At 37.7% G+C, this 17,350-nt stretch overlaps 1 protein-coding gene across 5 annotated transcripts in view; it reads left to right on the forward strand.

The window, feature by feature from the left end:
* Nucleotides 1-657: 657 nt before the first annotated feature.
* The window catches only part of LOC135242585 (phosphorylase b kinase regulatory subunit beta-like), a 54,353-nt gene continuing 37,660 nt past the window's right edge, over nt 658-17,350 (forward strand). For 4 of the 5 annotated variants that reach the window (XM_064313723.1, XM_064313726.1, XM_064313724.1 and 1 more), the window contains exons 1-6: nt 658-763; nt 5,192-5,278; nt 8,984-9,122; nt 10,526-10,625; nt 15,412-15,519; nt 15,961-16,041. In XM_064313723.1, the coding sequence (XP_064169793.1) occupies nt 700-763; nt 5,192-5,278; nt 8,984-9,122; nt 10,526-10,625; nt 15,412-15,519; nt 15,961-16,041 (579 nt within the window). In that variant the 5' untranslated portion in view covers nt 658-699. Of the gene's footprint in view, nt 764-2,949; nt 3,054-5,191; nt 5,279-8,983; nt 9,123-10,525; nt 10,626-15,411; nt 15,520-15,960; nt 16,042-17,350 lie in introns of all 5 variants that reach the window. The other variant, XM_064313725.1, reaches the window with a different exon arrangement.

Consider the following 17,350-nt stretch of genomic DNA (forward strand, 5'->3'; position numbering starts at 1 on the left):
GTTTAGTGCATGGTGGTGGAGCAAATACATGCCGGGTTACCCACCTCTGGCAGGGACCATATACATGGTTTAAAGTTTCAGTTGTATGGTTGTAACTGACGTCTAGCAACAATGAATCTGGGAGCCAAACAGAAACAGTATAAATATCAACTGAATTTAAACGTTCTCCATTTGCATCAAGGTACGCTTACACGGACAGTTACCAACACCATACCAACGTTCTCTAAAGATAGAAATATCAGTTTTCTCGTCAAAATTAGAATCCCCAAATGCAGAAATTGTGCCATGACATTCGGACCCGAACAAATCAGCCGTTACATCTTGAAGAGCGATAACTCTAATGAGGTCCAACTCAAAACACTACGAAAGGAATCAAAACATATCGTCCACATCTAATGTTAACTGAATTTGTACTTCACTACATGTACCACGAAACGTTTTACGGCAGCGTGGAGAGTGGCAACATTCTATAAAGGTTTGTGGTTCATTCATTAAGAACAGATTAGAATGGCATGGCCCAGTCATTTTTAAATGTAAAATATAGTAAAGCGGTGTGGGTTTGATAAGTGTTAGAAACACAGACGGTGAAAAAAAAAAAAAAACATCCATTCAAAATAGCTCAGCTGATGTGACATCACAGCGCGCGGTACTTTACGATGTGTCGCGTTGTGTTATTATTATTAGTTGTGTTCAGTAAAGATGGCTAACTTGGCGGATGTCGGCTGGAAGCTGTTGGAGTTCAAAACCAGATCAAAACGTTCAGGTTGGAATTGTTAGCGAAATTGCATGCTGTTGTACATATTACTTCACCCGTATACTGCATGTCTGATTCACGTCATTGTTTAAATTACGTGTCTGCCTTAGTTATATCAAATAAGCTAAACAAACAGCTGCGAATTTGTCTTGCTTCACGGAGATGGTGGGCTGATCATGTAAAGGTCAGTCATATAAAGTTCAGGCTCTGTTTTTAGCTCTCCATAGTAGCTCTTGCCTAGCTGAATTTTGTCTGCACAGCATTTTAGCAGAATATCTTTCACAATCCAGTGTCATAGACCGTAAAAATATTCAAACTCTAAACTATCTAGCTAGCATGAATCCTGCAAAATAACGTTAATCATATCAAACATACTGGCACCTCGCTAGGACTTTTGAAAGGTTCTGTAAGTCCAACGTCCTGGCTGTAATGGGACCATAGGGACGTCGCCCAATGTTCGCAGAGCGTATGTTGTTAGCTCGGCTGCTGCTTTGCAGTTGTGTTGAGCTGGGGTTAATTCTCAAGTTCCGTTCTGTCGAACCTCTTGCCCAATCAAAGTTGTTGAACACGTATTTTTAGTTCTTTCGTATTTATTTATTTTTCCTTGAACGTGTAAACATAATGCTGGTTTGGCTTGTTATGACTTTTTTTTGTTGTCTTCGAATACTTCATTATTTACCAAATGGTTTTTTGTAGTGGCCATACACACTTTCAGAGCCTGTTGATTCACCTCAGTCTTTAATTTGATTAATTTATTGTTGTAGTACCTCTCTTTATGCAATCATGCACTATTGCTTGGTGTGAATTTGGGACTTTTATTCTTCATGGCAAGCATGGCTATTTCTGACCTGATGTTGTTTAAATAAATAAATACATAATCTCTCAAAACATAAGCTTGTTAAAATCTGGGGATGGCAGTTGTGGTTGGGACAAAAACCAGCATACACAGGGGGCCCCCCAGGGGTGAACTTGAGGTCCACTGGTTGAAAAGTTGTCGGGCCCTTTCTCTTTGGCATTCTTGTTTTACTTTTACATTTAAAAAATAAAAATAAAAATACCTGATAATGTTGTCTGTTAATTTGTGATCGACTCGAACCACAGTCTTGTGAGGATCTGGTTTCACATTGAGGTCAGGGGGATTTTCAGGGCAATTGATAGGCTATGCTTGAACAAGATTAGAATGTTTACATTAAAAATTCATAATTAGTTTATACATTAAATAAATTAATAAACTAGACAACAAACTAACATACAACACTGCACTGCACCAAGTACAGAAATGTATGCATGTCCACAATGCATTTGCTGGCTGAATAGCTTTAAAAATGCCAAATACCTATACCCAGATGCAGTTTTAAGAATAGCTAGTCTATGTTTTGTGTACTTGTGTAGAAAGCTACACTTTGAGGAGTACTAAAGTTAAAATTTCTGGGTTTATCACTCGAGTACTCCTCATTGAGCCCTTCACTTTAGAGCCCTTTCTTATAATTATGTTCAGCACCTCTTAACCTTGGATGCCGCAGCTCCTGTTATAGTAAAATAACAGCTGCCACCTCTGTGTCCTCTAGTACAATAGTGCCCAGCCATGTGCCACGGATGGCCGAAAGTGTATGGGTTTTCATTCCAACCAATTACTACACCTTCTGCTCAACGTAATATTTAGTCAATCCGATTAAAGAGGTCATTTCAACAAAGACTGTACTTAGACTTTTTACACATGCCAAATGTTGAAATTGAAGATAGTTTAAGACAATCAATTACTGATATTTAAAAGGTTTTATGAGAAAGCACTCACTGAAATAGCTTGGATCTGTGTAGCAGGCTAGTATAAATAAGCCTGTATGTGCTTTGCGTGTCCATATGTGTACCCTGGGGATTTTAATTTAATTAGGCTGACTTATGTTCAGATCAATTTTATTGTGAAAACTGGAATCCCAAAACAGTTAGGCTATAATGATTATGATATTCAGAGAAACAGATTTTTAACACTGTATAACTCAACAATACACACATCTCCTTCTCCCTTTGCAGTTTGCAAAGCCTAAAATGAGAGAACCTGATGTAAAGACTGGAAACATGCATTAAACTGCTGTGTGGTGCTGTAAATGACCATCTCTGAATTAACCATGCTGAGTGTGTTTGCTATGTAATTCCTTGTTGATTTCCTAATGCCTTACTAACCATTTGAATTGCAGTAGTTTTGTAGTTTTGCTGAATGATCTTTGCCCTATACTACAACTTTTGAAAATGGCCCGCTCAGCAAATGAGGTTTCCGGCGTCCATAAACTTCAAAGATATGGTAAGTGGTCAGTAATATGTAGCCTATAGGCTATATAGTTGCAAGGACAAGGCTGTAAGCCCTTTGGAATTGCCTGGATTTTTGTATTATTTACTTATTAAATGTGGTCTGATCTTAATCCAAGTCAAAATACAATGATAGACAAGTCAAGATAAAGTAATGGACACATTCTGCTTAAACTAATAACACACAAACAATTGTACTTTTTATGTCTTTATTGAACACATTGTTTAACAGTCTCAATTCACAGTTGAGACTGGAAAAAAATTGTGAACTTTTGTATTTAGTAACAGGTAGGACCTCCTTTCAGAAGCAATAACCTCCACCAAACATTTCCTGTAGCTGCTGATCAGACTTGCACAACGGTTAGGAGGAATTCTAGACCATTCCTCTTTACAAAATGGCTTCAGTTCATTGATATTTCTGGGATTTCTTGCATGAAAATCCCTCTTCAGCTCAGACCACAACATCTCATTTGGGTTAATGTCTGGACTCTGAATTGAGCATTAACAAACATGAATTTAGTTTCAGTCCTTAAAACCCAATGGCCATGAAATTAGACGGCAGTGTCAAACAATAACATTCTCTTAAATTATTGCTTTTATCTGTCATTGACTCAAGGTGCAGCCATCACTATAACCTGCATACCGTTGTAAAGCTTAGACTCCTCACAGTTTGATGCAAGAATGTTTACTGAGTGAGACCCCCGTAGGATCAGGGATGTGCTCATTTTGGTGCAAATGTGCCCTTTATTTCAGATTTTGAACCATGTCTATATTGTGTATACTTTTTTATACAGTAATGGGTTTATTTAATAGGCGGGGGGGGGGGGGTTCTTACAAAAAGCCTTGGTTTCTAAGTGGGTTTTAAGGGGGTGAGTAGATTGTGTTTGTATAATTGTGAGTTAGATGAAAATCAGACCATATTTTATGAGTAATTAATGCAGAATTCCTGGTGATTCCGAAAGGGTGCAACTTTTTCTTGCAACTATATATGTGTGACTGCTTAGTTTATTTCTGTCAACTTAAATACATATCTCTAATATCTGGACCACTTTTTCCATACATATGATTGATGTTATTTATATCAACCATTTCATTGAATTATGGGTATATTAGCTTTCCATCAAAACAAGCTGCTTGCAGAATAGAAGAAGCCTTTATTTTCAGTACTCCAGCTACATTGCTTTACAGAGCAATCTTAAAAGTGATGCTTTTGTCCCTGCTCTTTAAAAGCTGATGAAAATTATGGTGATTTTCCTGTCCTTACATGAGTTCCGCTGCCTAAAGTGTTGAGCCACGTTCGATTCCATTAAAATGCAAATTGCTCCAAACTTACATGTGTCTGAAATAAATTTGGTCCAACAAATTATCATTCTTTTTTCTTCAAAAATTTCCTCTGCCAAGAATAACAGGCAAATTAGCTGGTGGCAGGTTTGATTATTTGGAGTCACTGTTCCCTTCCTTTATTTGTAATCACAGTTTGTACAATGCTCTCTCTGCAATGGTAGCTCTGATGAAGGCATTTGGAGTAATGGCTCTCTGCGACTGCATGCTTTGTTGTTGGTTGCTTTTGATCCTATCTCACTTTTTTATTCATTTCACTGAATGTCAACATCACATGTCTGTAATTTTCCACTGCGAATGGTAGGAAAATTACTTATTTTTTCTGCCCTGCACGTACAGAATCGTGCCTTTTGAATCGAGTGCTCACGTTTGAACAATATAAGTGTTTATTCATCATAGAAATGTTCCTGAAGTCATGTGACTGTTTAATCTCACATTTCATTTCTGCTCAAAAATTGCATGGACTCCAGAGTAGGGAAAAACACAGTGATTTATGGAACTTTGCAGCAGTGGCATTTACTGATAAATTTCATAGACCTATGAATGCTTTTTGTTTTGAGAACGTCTTGTAGACCCGTCACATTATTGGAACATCAATGTTGTTATGTTCAAGTATTGTTTTTGTAAGTAGTTTTGGGACAACATGCTTTGTGCACTTAATTTAAATGCCTTTCACCATAAGGCAGCGATGTAACAACAAAATGCAAATGACTGCCCTCAAACAAGCTGTGTGAGAGAATCTCCCAGTCAAATGACTGAACAGAGCAATGATTTCTGTTTTTATTTCTCCAGGATCCATCTATGAACCACTCAAACTCTCCTTTCTCCATCGGGAAGATGAGCCACTGTGGGAGAAGCTGGACCGGTACTACAATGCCGGTAAGCAATAGGCAATATGGTGTAATGGTAGGGAACTGGCCTTATTTAAAAAGAGAAGAAATGCCTAAAATGTAAGCGATAATTACACTTTGGACAGTTGCCTCTGAAGTCTGCCTTCACACATTTTTTATTTTTGTCGGCCAAGCCCCTTGAACTTTCTCCATGTTCTTTCAGAGGTCAAACATTTCAACAGTTTTTAATTTAATCTATTGCTGAACTGCTTGATTTCACCTCAGTGGCCTTTCACATCAGGATGCAAAGACACCAGCATCATATGCAGGTGATATTGTAAATGGTTTTGACTCACTGTTTGCTCAAAGGATACAGATCTCTCTAATGTTACACAGATGACTGCTTATAAGTCGTATTGGCCGTCTGAGAGCCCTATGGAATGTTATGGACACAGTGATGTGCGCCTGATGTGTGACTTTGTTTTGGTCAGTTGTATGCAGTGAATTATGTTTAGTGTCAGTGATTTCAGTCTGGCTGCTTTATGCCATTAACACCAATCTGTCCTCGCTCTGTGGTTTTTAATGTCTCCTGTTTCTTATCATCAATTAATTATGTCATAAACCTGATTGTTTCAAACCTATTAAAGCTTGCTTGCAAACTGAAATACTGAATGCCTTTTTGTGCTCTGTTAATGTTTTTTTATTATTTTGAAAAAAAACAAATGTTACGTTTGTCGTATTTGACAGTGCATCTGTGCCATAAATTCATAAATAAACAAAAAAATAAAATTTGCGGTTTGCTGGTTAATGTAGGGGAAAAACATCTCAGGTAGAGGATGTATCATTACATTTATGGGTTGAGGTAACTGGATATATGAGACTGTCCTGCTGAAATTTTTTATAATCTTATCTTTATTGTCTACTCTAAATTTTCCTGTGGCAGCCTCTAATACAAACAACTTAATAGTTTTGGATTGAAACTTCAAGAAGTCTCACATCCTCATGTTATTCTCCACCAGTTTTCCCCTTAGTGTTATAAAGCGGTACACCGCATCACTGCAAAGCTCTGCATTTTGAAATATAGAGCAGTCTTTACAGGTGGGTGGGAATTATTCTGATATGTGGTATTTAGGACTACACATATGTTGGTTACAAAATGCTTGGATTTGTTTGTGTCTGCAAATAAATTGCTTATATGAATATGTTATGTTATTATGGAGTTGTTTTGAATATATTTGGAATTGTTGGGCAGAAACATCAATTCATGTCTGTTCTTGATAATGAGAAAGTTTTGTCTGCTCTCGGTAAAGCTCATGTTTGTTCTTTGTTCAACGTTCTATCATTAAAAGCCGTGTTTTCCTGGGGGTGAGAAGAGGAAGAAAGTTCATTCATTGGACTGAATGCAATTCGCTGCTCATACCTGAAGCTTGGTTTCAGGAATGCTATTCACAGAAAGCATCAGAGACATTATATTGGTTACCAAGGTTGTAATGAGAAGGCTAAAACAAAAAGAAATAAAAACACAGCCAAGTAGATGAAACCTGGGAGTGGATAAGGTCTGAAAAAGCAGCGTGATTTATGGTTGCATAATGACAAAAACCGAATCGCAGAACTTTTTCTTTCATGGTCCCTCTATTGTAATTATTTTTTTGTCTTTGACATTACTTATATCTCTGTGACCCAGGCAATGTCAAATTAATTCAGTGTATATTGAATAAAAGTGTGAAGTGTTGCAAAGACTACATAGAATGGCTGTCGTAAGTGGGAGTGAGGTCAACAGGACCTTGTTAAGATGGCACGAGATGTAACAGTATTGTGGTGCAGTTTGCCTAAGACCATTAGAGTACTGTCATACCACACTGACAAGAATCTTATGGGATTTTTCAATGTAACAGAAGTAGGCCAAACATGTTTCTGTCATTTGCCTTATCTTTGGCCTGTGGTGTTTCGTTGTGAACTCAAGCTGACTTTTACATGACCCTCTCATTTCCCAGTTGAGGTAACCACTGAAACAATTCCCCCTCCAGATATTATATGCATAATTGATATCCTTACTATGTGCCCTTTTTCCCTACCAAAACATTTTTTATGATTATAGGTTATGATTTTTCCTTTTCTTTTTTCTTAAAATCCAGAACTCATCAAAAAGAGTAAAATGCAGGTCTTTATGTCTTCATGACGGGGATGAAGGGTTAATAAGTACTCATGATGATACTTTGTCTGATTGTGGTTTAAGTAAACGTCCTGCAATCACTGATTCTCTGGCAGTAAGACTATGTGTATTCTCAGCCTCTGCTGTGGTAGGTTGTATGCAGCAGCCATGGATGCAAAGCACATGTGCATGCACCACAGGAATCCTCAAACTGGAAAATGCATTCTGAAATGGTTATGATTATATATGTAATACTTGTATGATTATTGAATATATATCGTGTATAAAGTTAATATTTTATTCGTACTTCCAAAGGATTTGAGACACATATGAACTCCCAGTCTTTAACCATATAGCCATTTATTGAAAATAGGTAAAAAGAAAAATAAATACAACCTCCAAGTCAAGGGGCCAATTACAAGTATAAAGAAAGTCAGAAGAGAGATATTGTAATTCAACTGAGAATATGCTTCATGAAATGTTTGAACATAACAGTTTCACATAAAATGCAAAATGCACACCAATTAAGTCATACGGGTTATATGAATGTGGAACCAAAGCAGCTAGGCACTACTCTCAAAAATATATTTCATAAGACCTTATTTAGGGCATACAGTTTAAATTTAAGGCTTACATTTTGCCCAGATTTTTACAACTCCTGACAGATTATATACTGAACAGTTCCATACAGTCACTCCCTCACTCTACATCTTCTGTAAATACATGTGATCTTTAATGTTTTCTGCTGTGTGGAATTTCATCCAATAGCAGGCACTTCTGGCCTCTCTAAGGTATATTTGAAATGCTTTCATATAAATAGATTCTGATGCCATCAGTTCCTCCCTGCTCCTTAAGTGTGGATGTTGGCTGAGTCACAGATGTGGATTCATTTTCTGATATTCTGATTAATTCTCCCACATTCCCTCCTTGTAGAAGTGTTCCTGACTTTGTCTCTCTGAATTGACAAGGGCTTAAAACAAATGTCTCTTTCGTTTGTCGTGCCTTAATGTGACGATGACAAATTTACTGCACCATTCAGGCAGATTATGCATTACTAATGGTTCTGGCCAAGGGAGAGATCGATGCAGTACTATATACATGACCTCAGTTTCTTCTGTTGTGATCATTTAACTAGAGGATGAAAATAACATTTAGTCTGCCAAAACTAAATATAGTTAGATAAGTATATAATAATATTGAGCAATAAATGGTTTCCGAATCGGAAATCACATATGTGTTTCTTGGAAGTAGTTCTGATGAAAAGACTTAATGTGACAAACCATTTTCCTGTGGTTTGTCACATTATGTCCCAGACATTAATTATATTTCCCATGAGGAATGTGTAAGCTTATCCATGAATAAGACTTTTTTTCATAGCTTTGTAAACTGAACTGTGAACAGACATGGACATTAGTTATTTCTTTACTATTAGGCTGTGTGTTTCTGTGTGCATGTGTTTGTTTATTTTTTTGCATATATTTTTGAGACTATATTAGCATCTATGTAACCTAATGTGATTCAGTTTGTACTTATTTGAGTTACAGATTGCCTTTCTTGTGTTATCTCTTCCTCTCAATACCCCCTCCCCCCTCCCCAACCCAGTGAAGTCAACCATCCTTAATTATCAGAGCCCTACAACTGGCCTGTTTCCTGTAAAGACTTACTCTGACTGCATAGAGGCCAAAGTACGAGATTCCCTCTACTGTGCAGCCAGTGCCTGGGCCCTGGCTCTGGCATACAGGTCAGCCTCAGTTCACATTAAATGTGCACAAGCTCCTCTTACTGTCTTCAAGTCATGTTCTTTTTCTTCTGCTTGATCTTAAATTGACATCTGTAAATGTCTCCCTGTCACCATTACATCTGGGTCATCTGCACTTGAGTGCACAAGTAAGTTGCAGCCTTACATCATAGCTTTCTAAATGCATCACCTGTACTGTATGCCATTAAATATATCACCTCTCTCAACAGTCACATGAAGTCTTAAATTATTCAAATATCAACTGCTAGCATTGCACAGTTTTGCTACCTTATTAAAGTGTGTTACAATCTCACTATTGGCACAGGTTGACAGTAACATTCACTGATGATTAGCAAGCTACTGTGCTGCACTCTACTTATGTTCTACACAGAGCTCTCTGAAGTAGCATTCAGTCAGCTGTGAGGTGAGCACACTATAGTTGTGCAGTGTGAGTGTAAACATGGACGGGTATGGTTGATCAGAGGAGCCTGTTATCAGTCATGGTTAGCATTGGCAGTGGAATTTAATCAGGATGATGCTCAAATGAATGGCTAAGGAATTAATCAAGCAATATGGACATGCTGGAGTGGATATTCTCTCCTTTTGAGTCATGGACATTCAAATGGACATTCATGAATACTTATTGATCTGTCTCAGAAATGTCTGTAGTTTACTTGTTTCTCTAACCCAACAACAAACATTAAGGATATTTAACAGTTTAATGAGTGTTAGAATTATGGCCTGACTCAACGTTTGTACCTTCTGTCCACCCATCAATTATATTCACTGCAGTGTACGTGCAAATTATTATTTCTACACATTTCTTGGCAGTGTGATTCATTAATCTAGCCAGCAATGAACCTTGCTTTTTTTCCTCCATGCATCTCATCTTTCTGTGATAGCTTGGCTGAGTTGTTTTCAAGGACACTTGATCTTGATAAATCCTTCTGTTATTATGAGAGCATGACACATCATGAATTTTGCTCAGATTGCCTCAGAGGAAACATTTGAATAACAATTAAAAATAATAATTGCATGCAAATAGACTACAGAAAAAAGCATACTGTTTCAATCTTCACCGAAACATCGCATTTGTTTCTGCTTGCAGCATGGGCATTTAATGTAATGAAAAGCAAAGTAAACAGTCTTGATTTGTTACATATTGGATATATTTCCTTGGGGTCCATTAAAAATAGTATTACTTGGTCAATAAGTAATATCCCATTAAAGATGAATGAGACTAGGGTACATTAAAGCCTATAGCATGTTAGAATACAGCCTGAGGTGTCATTTATGTACTGGCACGCAAGGCCAGCAGTCAGTTAGCCTTAATACTGTTTTCCAGGCCTTTGTGATGTCATTTGCCCCGCCCCTCCCATTTTCTGCCTGTTTTCTGACTCATGCAGACGCATTGATGATGACATGGGTCGCACTCACGAGCTGGAGCACTCGGCCATAAAGTGCATGAGGGGGATCCTGTACTGCTACATGCGACAGTCGGACAAGGTGAGGACCGCACATGTGGGGCTGTCAGAGGACAATCTACAGTGTACACTCAATGTTCTCAGCCCACAAATTTTTATAAATGGCGCCGTCTGATTTGCAGACTAATAACTCATTTTCATTGAAATTCTTAAAACTAAAAAGGCCCAGATGGTGTCTGGTACATTATCGTCTGATTTGATTGCTCGTGTTAATTTTTTAAGGTCAATTGACTGTACAATAAAGTGCCTTTATCAGCTTGTACGTGGACCTGCACAGTTATGCAAACTTGTGTGGTTTGTGAGCTACAGGTTGAGAACCACTGTTTTAGCTCTACAGCTGAATGTTTAACAATGAGCACTTACTGTGTGGCTGTTATTTTTGCTTGCTTACCAGATGCCTCATATTGTGTTTGGAGATTTGAATTGGTGTTTCATAATAGTTAATAGAATTAATATGAATAACAATCATAATTTGATAGACTGGATGACTTGAGCAATGATTTGGTTCAATTTCATTTGACTTCAGAAATTAAATTGCCACAGTTTCTGTTATTTTGAGCGAAGTCAGTTATAGATGTGTGAATTAATTATTTGTAGACCTTTGTTGCCAGAGGGAGATAAGCTTTGCACTCGTTTGGAACAAGTTTCAACCAGAGGATTGAAAATGAAAGAAAAAAAATGTTAGAATATGTTGGGCTTAAAACTTCATTATCAGGTATTCAGATCTTAACACCATTTATTTATTACATTTCTTGAACTCATGTTCTTCTTGTTTCCCCTATTTTTGGTTTTTAATGAATATATTGCCCTCACAAACTGTAGAATGAGGTTTTTACTTTATTACAATCCATTCATATTTTTAATATGTACATTTATCGTGACAGTGCATTCTCGATCCAACATTTCAAAAAAGAGTGAAAAGATACTAGACTAGTGGACCTTTTAGTTGTCTGTGAAGCTTGAGGGGTAGATACACTAAGAAAAGATACAGTGCAGTTTGTGCAGCTGTGGACACTATCCATGCCGTATATTAATTAAGGCACAATTGATCCACAAAATAAATTATGCAAATCAAGTAACCATGTAGGCACACTCAAACAGTTAGTGAACGCAGACCACAAGTACAATATTGTGTGTATTTTAGATGCAAAAAATGACATTTCAGCCATCAGTTCAGCCACTGTGCCAAGTTGAAACTTTTCTGCTGCATGTGATTACATTTTACGCTCACACCGTACTTTTTTAAAATCTTAAAAATAAGTCGTACTGTCAGAATTTCATAATGCACAAATAAAGTAAAACGGCATGTGGTTTGTCATGTGGTTATTGGAGTCATTTAAAAATTTGTCTGCATGGAATGAAATGGCCTCCTTAAATTATAGCAGGAAATTACACGTCCAGATTCAGTGTCATCTTTGCCATTAAAAAATTCCAGTGTGCCAGTAATGATTGATAATTTCTGTCTCTGTCAGCGCAAAGATGAATACACTTGTACGGAAGATTAGTTTTCATGCACGTCTAACATGTCAGTGGTGACTTCCTCCTGCAGCTGTGACAGCTGCTGTGGTCATTGACAAGTATGCATATTGCATTCAATTTAAATGACAGCTTACAGCCAACTTTCTTGTCATCTTCAAATATCCATGCTTATTGCAAGCGGTAATTTGTGATCAACTTTGAATCAAACGGGCACTTTATTGAGCACCATTTTTATAAAAACGTGTAATCTGTGTAAATAATACAGTTTAAATATGCATGTTCCAAACAGTGCACTGTGCTGCTAGTGTAGTGTTACATGCTTTCTGTCCACTGCAGTTGCTTTGTGAATCTTACATCATTTTTTTATTATTTTATTTTCTTAGTGCTCGATGACAGTGTAATGGGTGCAAAAGCCTCAAAATCCTTTAATGGATTCCCCCAAGGTTTTTTGGTGGTGCAGAAGTATGTGGCCTGGACTGGGTTTAGTCAGCTCTCCTCACCCACACAGCGAGTTATTAATTAGCGGTGGTGTTAAATAGAAGCGCATCAGAGGTAATGTGCTATGACAAATGACTGGACTCTCGTCCACTGGGACGCACACAAGCGGCACTGAGATGATTTGGTGTTTTGCCAGAAGGTTCTCCAGTATCTAATTTGCTCCCGCGAATGTGGTATAAGATAGCAGTTGAGGTAGTGAGTTTGTTTGTTGTTAGAGCTGATGTTGCCGTGACGATGTGCCCGTTCAGAGTTTATGCTTTAGTAACAGTTACAGTGACAGGTTTTGTAGTAACAGTTACACCACAGGCTGGAAACTACAGCTTATAGGACAATGAATGCTGGTTCATTCAGCATTCCTTGCTTTCTGAGGGCTTCTTCGTTTGGAGTGGGCAGCTCGTGTTTTGAACGACATTGTCAGTCATGCTTGGTTTGCATGGTTGCTCGGGATTATGGACGCGCGTCTGTTATCTTTCTCTTCTTTTTTCTTTCTTTAGTTTTTTTTTTCCTAATAGAAGCCATGCTCCACTGATGTCATTTCAGAACAAAATATGAGATTGATTTCTTGGTTTTGTATTCAGATGAATCCGCAACTTTGTACTTTGTGTGCTCTTCAGAGACCATATCTAGACGAGATGGATTATTTTGTCCCTGGGGAAAATATGGATGCATCACTCTTCAGTCTGATACTGATACTGCAGTTTATCTTTGCCTTTTCTCTGAAGAAAAGCCTTGTTACAACCTACCTCAATATTCATGTTGTTTATACTGTTCTTTAATTAAATCTTTGTCTTAAGATTGCTTTGTTTTTTTTTTTTACTCATGACCTCGCATACCTAATTTAAGGGGCTTTCTTGTGTCTTAATTATAATATGCCATTTATGCAGTGCTAAAACATTTGTATGCACACTGTGCTGAGAGTCTATCAGAAAAAAAAACAAGTTTTGAATGCCAACTAAATGGAGGTAGAACAGTCTGAACATTTCCCTGACAGGAATTGAATGCTGTGTATACTGTAAGTATCAGCCAGAAAAACAAATGCACTGTAAGTGTGGTGATTCATGAGGACACTGTGTACATTGCAGGAAGGGAACCTGGGACTGAGAGAAGGGCAGTGTGATATCCTTAGTCTCAAGATCCCTTGCTCACCATAACATTGTCCACATACTGTGTGAGCTCCTTTTATTTTCTCTTATGGTGCTTCCTCTACAGTTGTGAGGTGTCACATATAACTGCACACACATAACCACACAGCTTAGACTCAGGCAGTTGAGTTGGTCATTTTGTAGAATTGTTTATTGCTGCTATGGGTTAAAATTAAATGCAAACTTCCCCCCAAAATGAATGCATAATATTTTGCCCTAACGTCTGATTTATATACATGACAAACAATATCTCTTGTCCCTTAAATTAGATTTCATTTCATACATTAAATGTGTTTCCCACAAATAAATGGTGCGGTTTCGAAAAACAAGTCGGCAAAAAGGTATAAAAATGCATGGATCTCTGCACTTGCATTATACCTTGCAAATTCATTGCGTTTATTGATATGTGGGGAACCTCAGCCTACGTGTACAGTCATCCCGGGCATATTAAGTACTTTACATTGAAAGTACAGGATTCATTTCAAATATTAACAAGACAGATAATTATGCATTCTTTTCTTTTCAACACTGCATCAGTTTCCTGGACTGAAGTGCATGTTTTTTTTTTTTCGTTTTTGTGCACAATAGAGAAAGTCTTTATGGGAAACTGTAATTTCAGAAGGCTACAAATTTTAACTTGAATAATACTGCATTTACCAAAACGTGTATTCCATTGCAAAGGATGATATAGGTAAAATGCTCCTTTAAAAATACTGTGACCCGAGTGTCATAATTTCTATCTTTTAGGTATGGTGCCATATCTTTATCTTTAAACTGTGTGAGCACCATTTGTTTTCTCTTATTACTGCTTTCTACAGTGTTCAATAGAAGAGTGCCAATAGATAGTGTTTTAAAAAAAGAAACAAAAGAGGAAGCTCATGAAGCTAATGAAGGCTGATCTTTTTCTTTCACTACTGCTAGTATAATGAGGGATTCCCTTTAGACACAGACTGGTTGTTTTGTTTAATGCTGTAACCAGAAGAGATTTGCAAATGTATGAGATGTTATGCCCAGCAGCACTGCAAATCTCTGAGCTCTAGTCCTCTGCGCAGCTCAGCTCCCAGATCTCTTGTTAAGCAGTTAGCAGACAGGCTAAGAGTTAAGCACAGTGTGAATCTGGGACAGAAGGTCAGATGTATTGACCTGATGAATTACCAGGAGAGGGCCAAAAAACAGAAAGTAGGCCACATATTTGTAACGTCAGGCTCACACTTAGCACAGATTTGGCAAGCGATGCACTTTGCGTAGTAAGCAGAACAGCGCGGTTCACAGTGAAAGTAACGCTCCATCAGTCCTTGTTTGTTTGAGGCCAAACAAAAGCAATATGATGCCCCATGATACACTACCTAAGCCCTTGCTGCTTTGCCATTATAGGAATCATTATATATTATATATTGTGTGTGTGTCTAGAAGAGAAAATGTGGAGAATATTATGCGGCACGCAATTAAATCTGTGATGTCTCTTTTCCAGAAGACTCTTATGTCTGCTCTGTACTCCACGTTGGTGTGAGAGAGGACTGTAGTGATAACCAGTCCACCCACCCACTCATACATTCACATGCACACTTACAATACACACAAGTAAATGTTATAAAATAATATATGGAATATGTGAATGACATTATCATTACTACAATCACTCACAATTGTATCTCTCTCTCTCACTCTCTTACTGCCACTCTCTCTCAGGTGGAGCAGTTTAAGCAGGACCCCAGTCCATTGAAATGTCTCCATTCAGTATTCAATGTACACACAGGGGATGAGGTGCACTCCTACGAGGACTATAGTCACCTCCAGGTAATAACTATATTAATTTTGAATTAAATGTTTTAATGAAACTTTCTTTCAGGAATTGGTGCAGATTTTTAAAAATATTTATTATTTATGTCACCAGTTAGTTTAGACTAGACTTGTGCCAATTATTCTTAAGGGAAACATATTATATTATATTATATTATATTATATTATATTATATTATATTATATTATATGAAAGATTGGTGTTTGATTGTTTAATTAACAGTTTCCTGTCACAGAGCTTTCACATACAGATTATAATTTAGTCCTCCAACATGTGATAAACCTGTCATCCATTGCATAAGTACAGTAACTCTGCATCCACTAGGAGGACCCTGCAGATGTTGTTGGAATGTATCATCTCTATGGTTATAAGAGTGTTATTTAGCTCAAAGAACTGACTGACTCTTAGTTTGCTGTACCCCCTTCCCTCCCCCTGCAGATTGATGCTGTCTCTCTCTTCCTGATCTACCTGGTGGAGATGATCAGTTCTGGCCTTCAAATCATCTACAACACTGATGAGGTAAAACTGGATCGCAGAACCCTGCAAAGACCACATCCAAGCTGGATTTACCCCTTTACAGCAGAATTATGTATATAGTTGTGGAGTATAAAACTATACAGAACCTGTGTTACCGTTTTCTCTAGTTTTATTCTGTGCTGTAAACACTGGTGTGAAATAATAGCCTTCTGATCGTGTCCTTATGCGTGTTTATTTGCCTTAGGTTTTTTTAAGCTTATCTGTAAATTATGTAATAGGACATCCTGTTGTGAAACAGTAACAGTCAATTTCCATGGATGATCCAAGGGCGTATATTTACTTTGTTTACTAAAACAACAGTTAATGAATCTTGCCAGCTATTTTTTCCCAGTGACAAGTTATTCTTCTGCTATGCCTGTGTGGCTTTACTGGCATAGTGATTGCCAGAAAGGCAGCCTTCATTTGCATTTTAAAACCCTGCTTATTGGACTGTCTAACACAATTAAAGAGCATGAACATGACCATTTTTATCCTTTTATTAATATAAACCATATCAAATGAGCAGGAAATGGGAGTCATTATTTGTGTTATTTCCACTTGCCATTTCCTTATCTCATTACCCCAGCTGTGGCACTTTTCCAGTACAAAGTTTCATCTTTCCCACCCACCTCCGTGGATTCATTTGTCCACTGACAGTGAGGGGAAAATCATGTCTCAGGGCACCTGGGGGCCTCTCTTCCCACAGTGTAATGCTGATGGATGTTTCCGGATGGGTCGCGCTTCCCTATGCAATGGAAGTGGGGAAAAAGAAGAACAATCTCTGAGCTGTTGTGTTCTCTCTCATGTAAACTTCCTGTTACAACCTGCCCAGATACTGCAGAGAGCACAGAAAAAAAATAGAAAACCTTGAATGACCGAGGGCTGTTAACAGTCTTTGAGGCATGGTAAAGCTGCTGGTGTTATTCATCTACTCCAGTGTAAAATAAATGGAGGAATCCTTCTCTTCTGCAGCTGGGCTCCTCTCCTCATCTTCTCCAACCCAGTTGAACACACTTGTGGGCCTTTTCTTTGTGTTAAAGCACTGTCCGTCATCTTTCCCTTTCCCCTTCACCAATTTGCTCATTCTTGGAGCACTAGTGCTCAGTCTTCAAATGCAGTACACTTAAAAACGTCCTCCTAAATCTTTAGCAACACATTTGGACAAGTCTTACATATGTACGTACACTGCAAAAAGGCTGGAAAAAATTAATAAAGACATAGCAGGAGGATAAAATGTCAGTTAATCAAAGCATACTGCAGTTTGTTTATTTATTATTTGCTTGGTATTATGGAGTCCTTTTGTTGTAAAATA

The sequence above is a fragment of the Anguilla rostrata genome, chromosome 16 (genome assembly GCF_018555375.3).
Source record: "Anguilla rostrata isolate EN2019 chromosome 16, ASM1855537v3, whole genome shotgun sequence".
Lineage (NCBI taxonomy): Eukaryota > Metazoa > Chordata > Actinopteri > Anguilliformes > Anguillidae > Anguilla > Anguilla rostrata.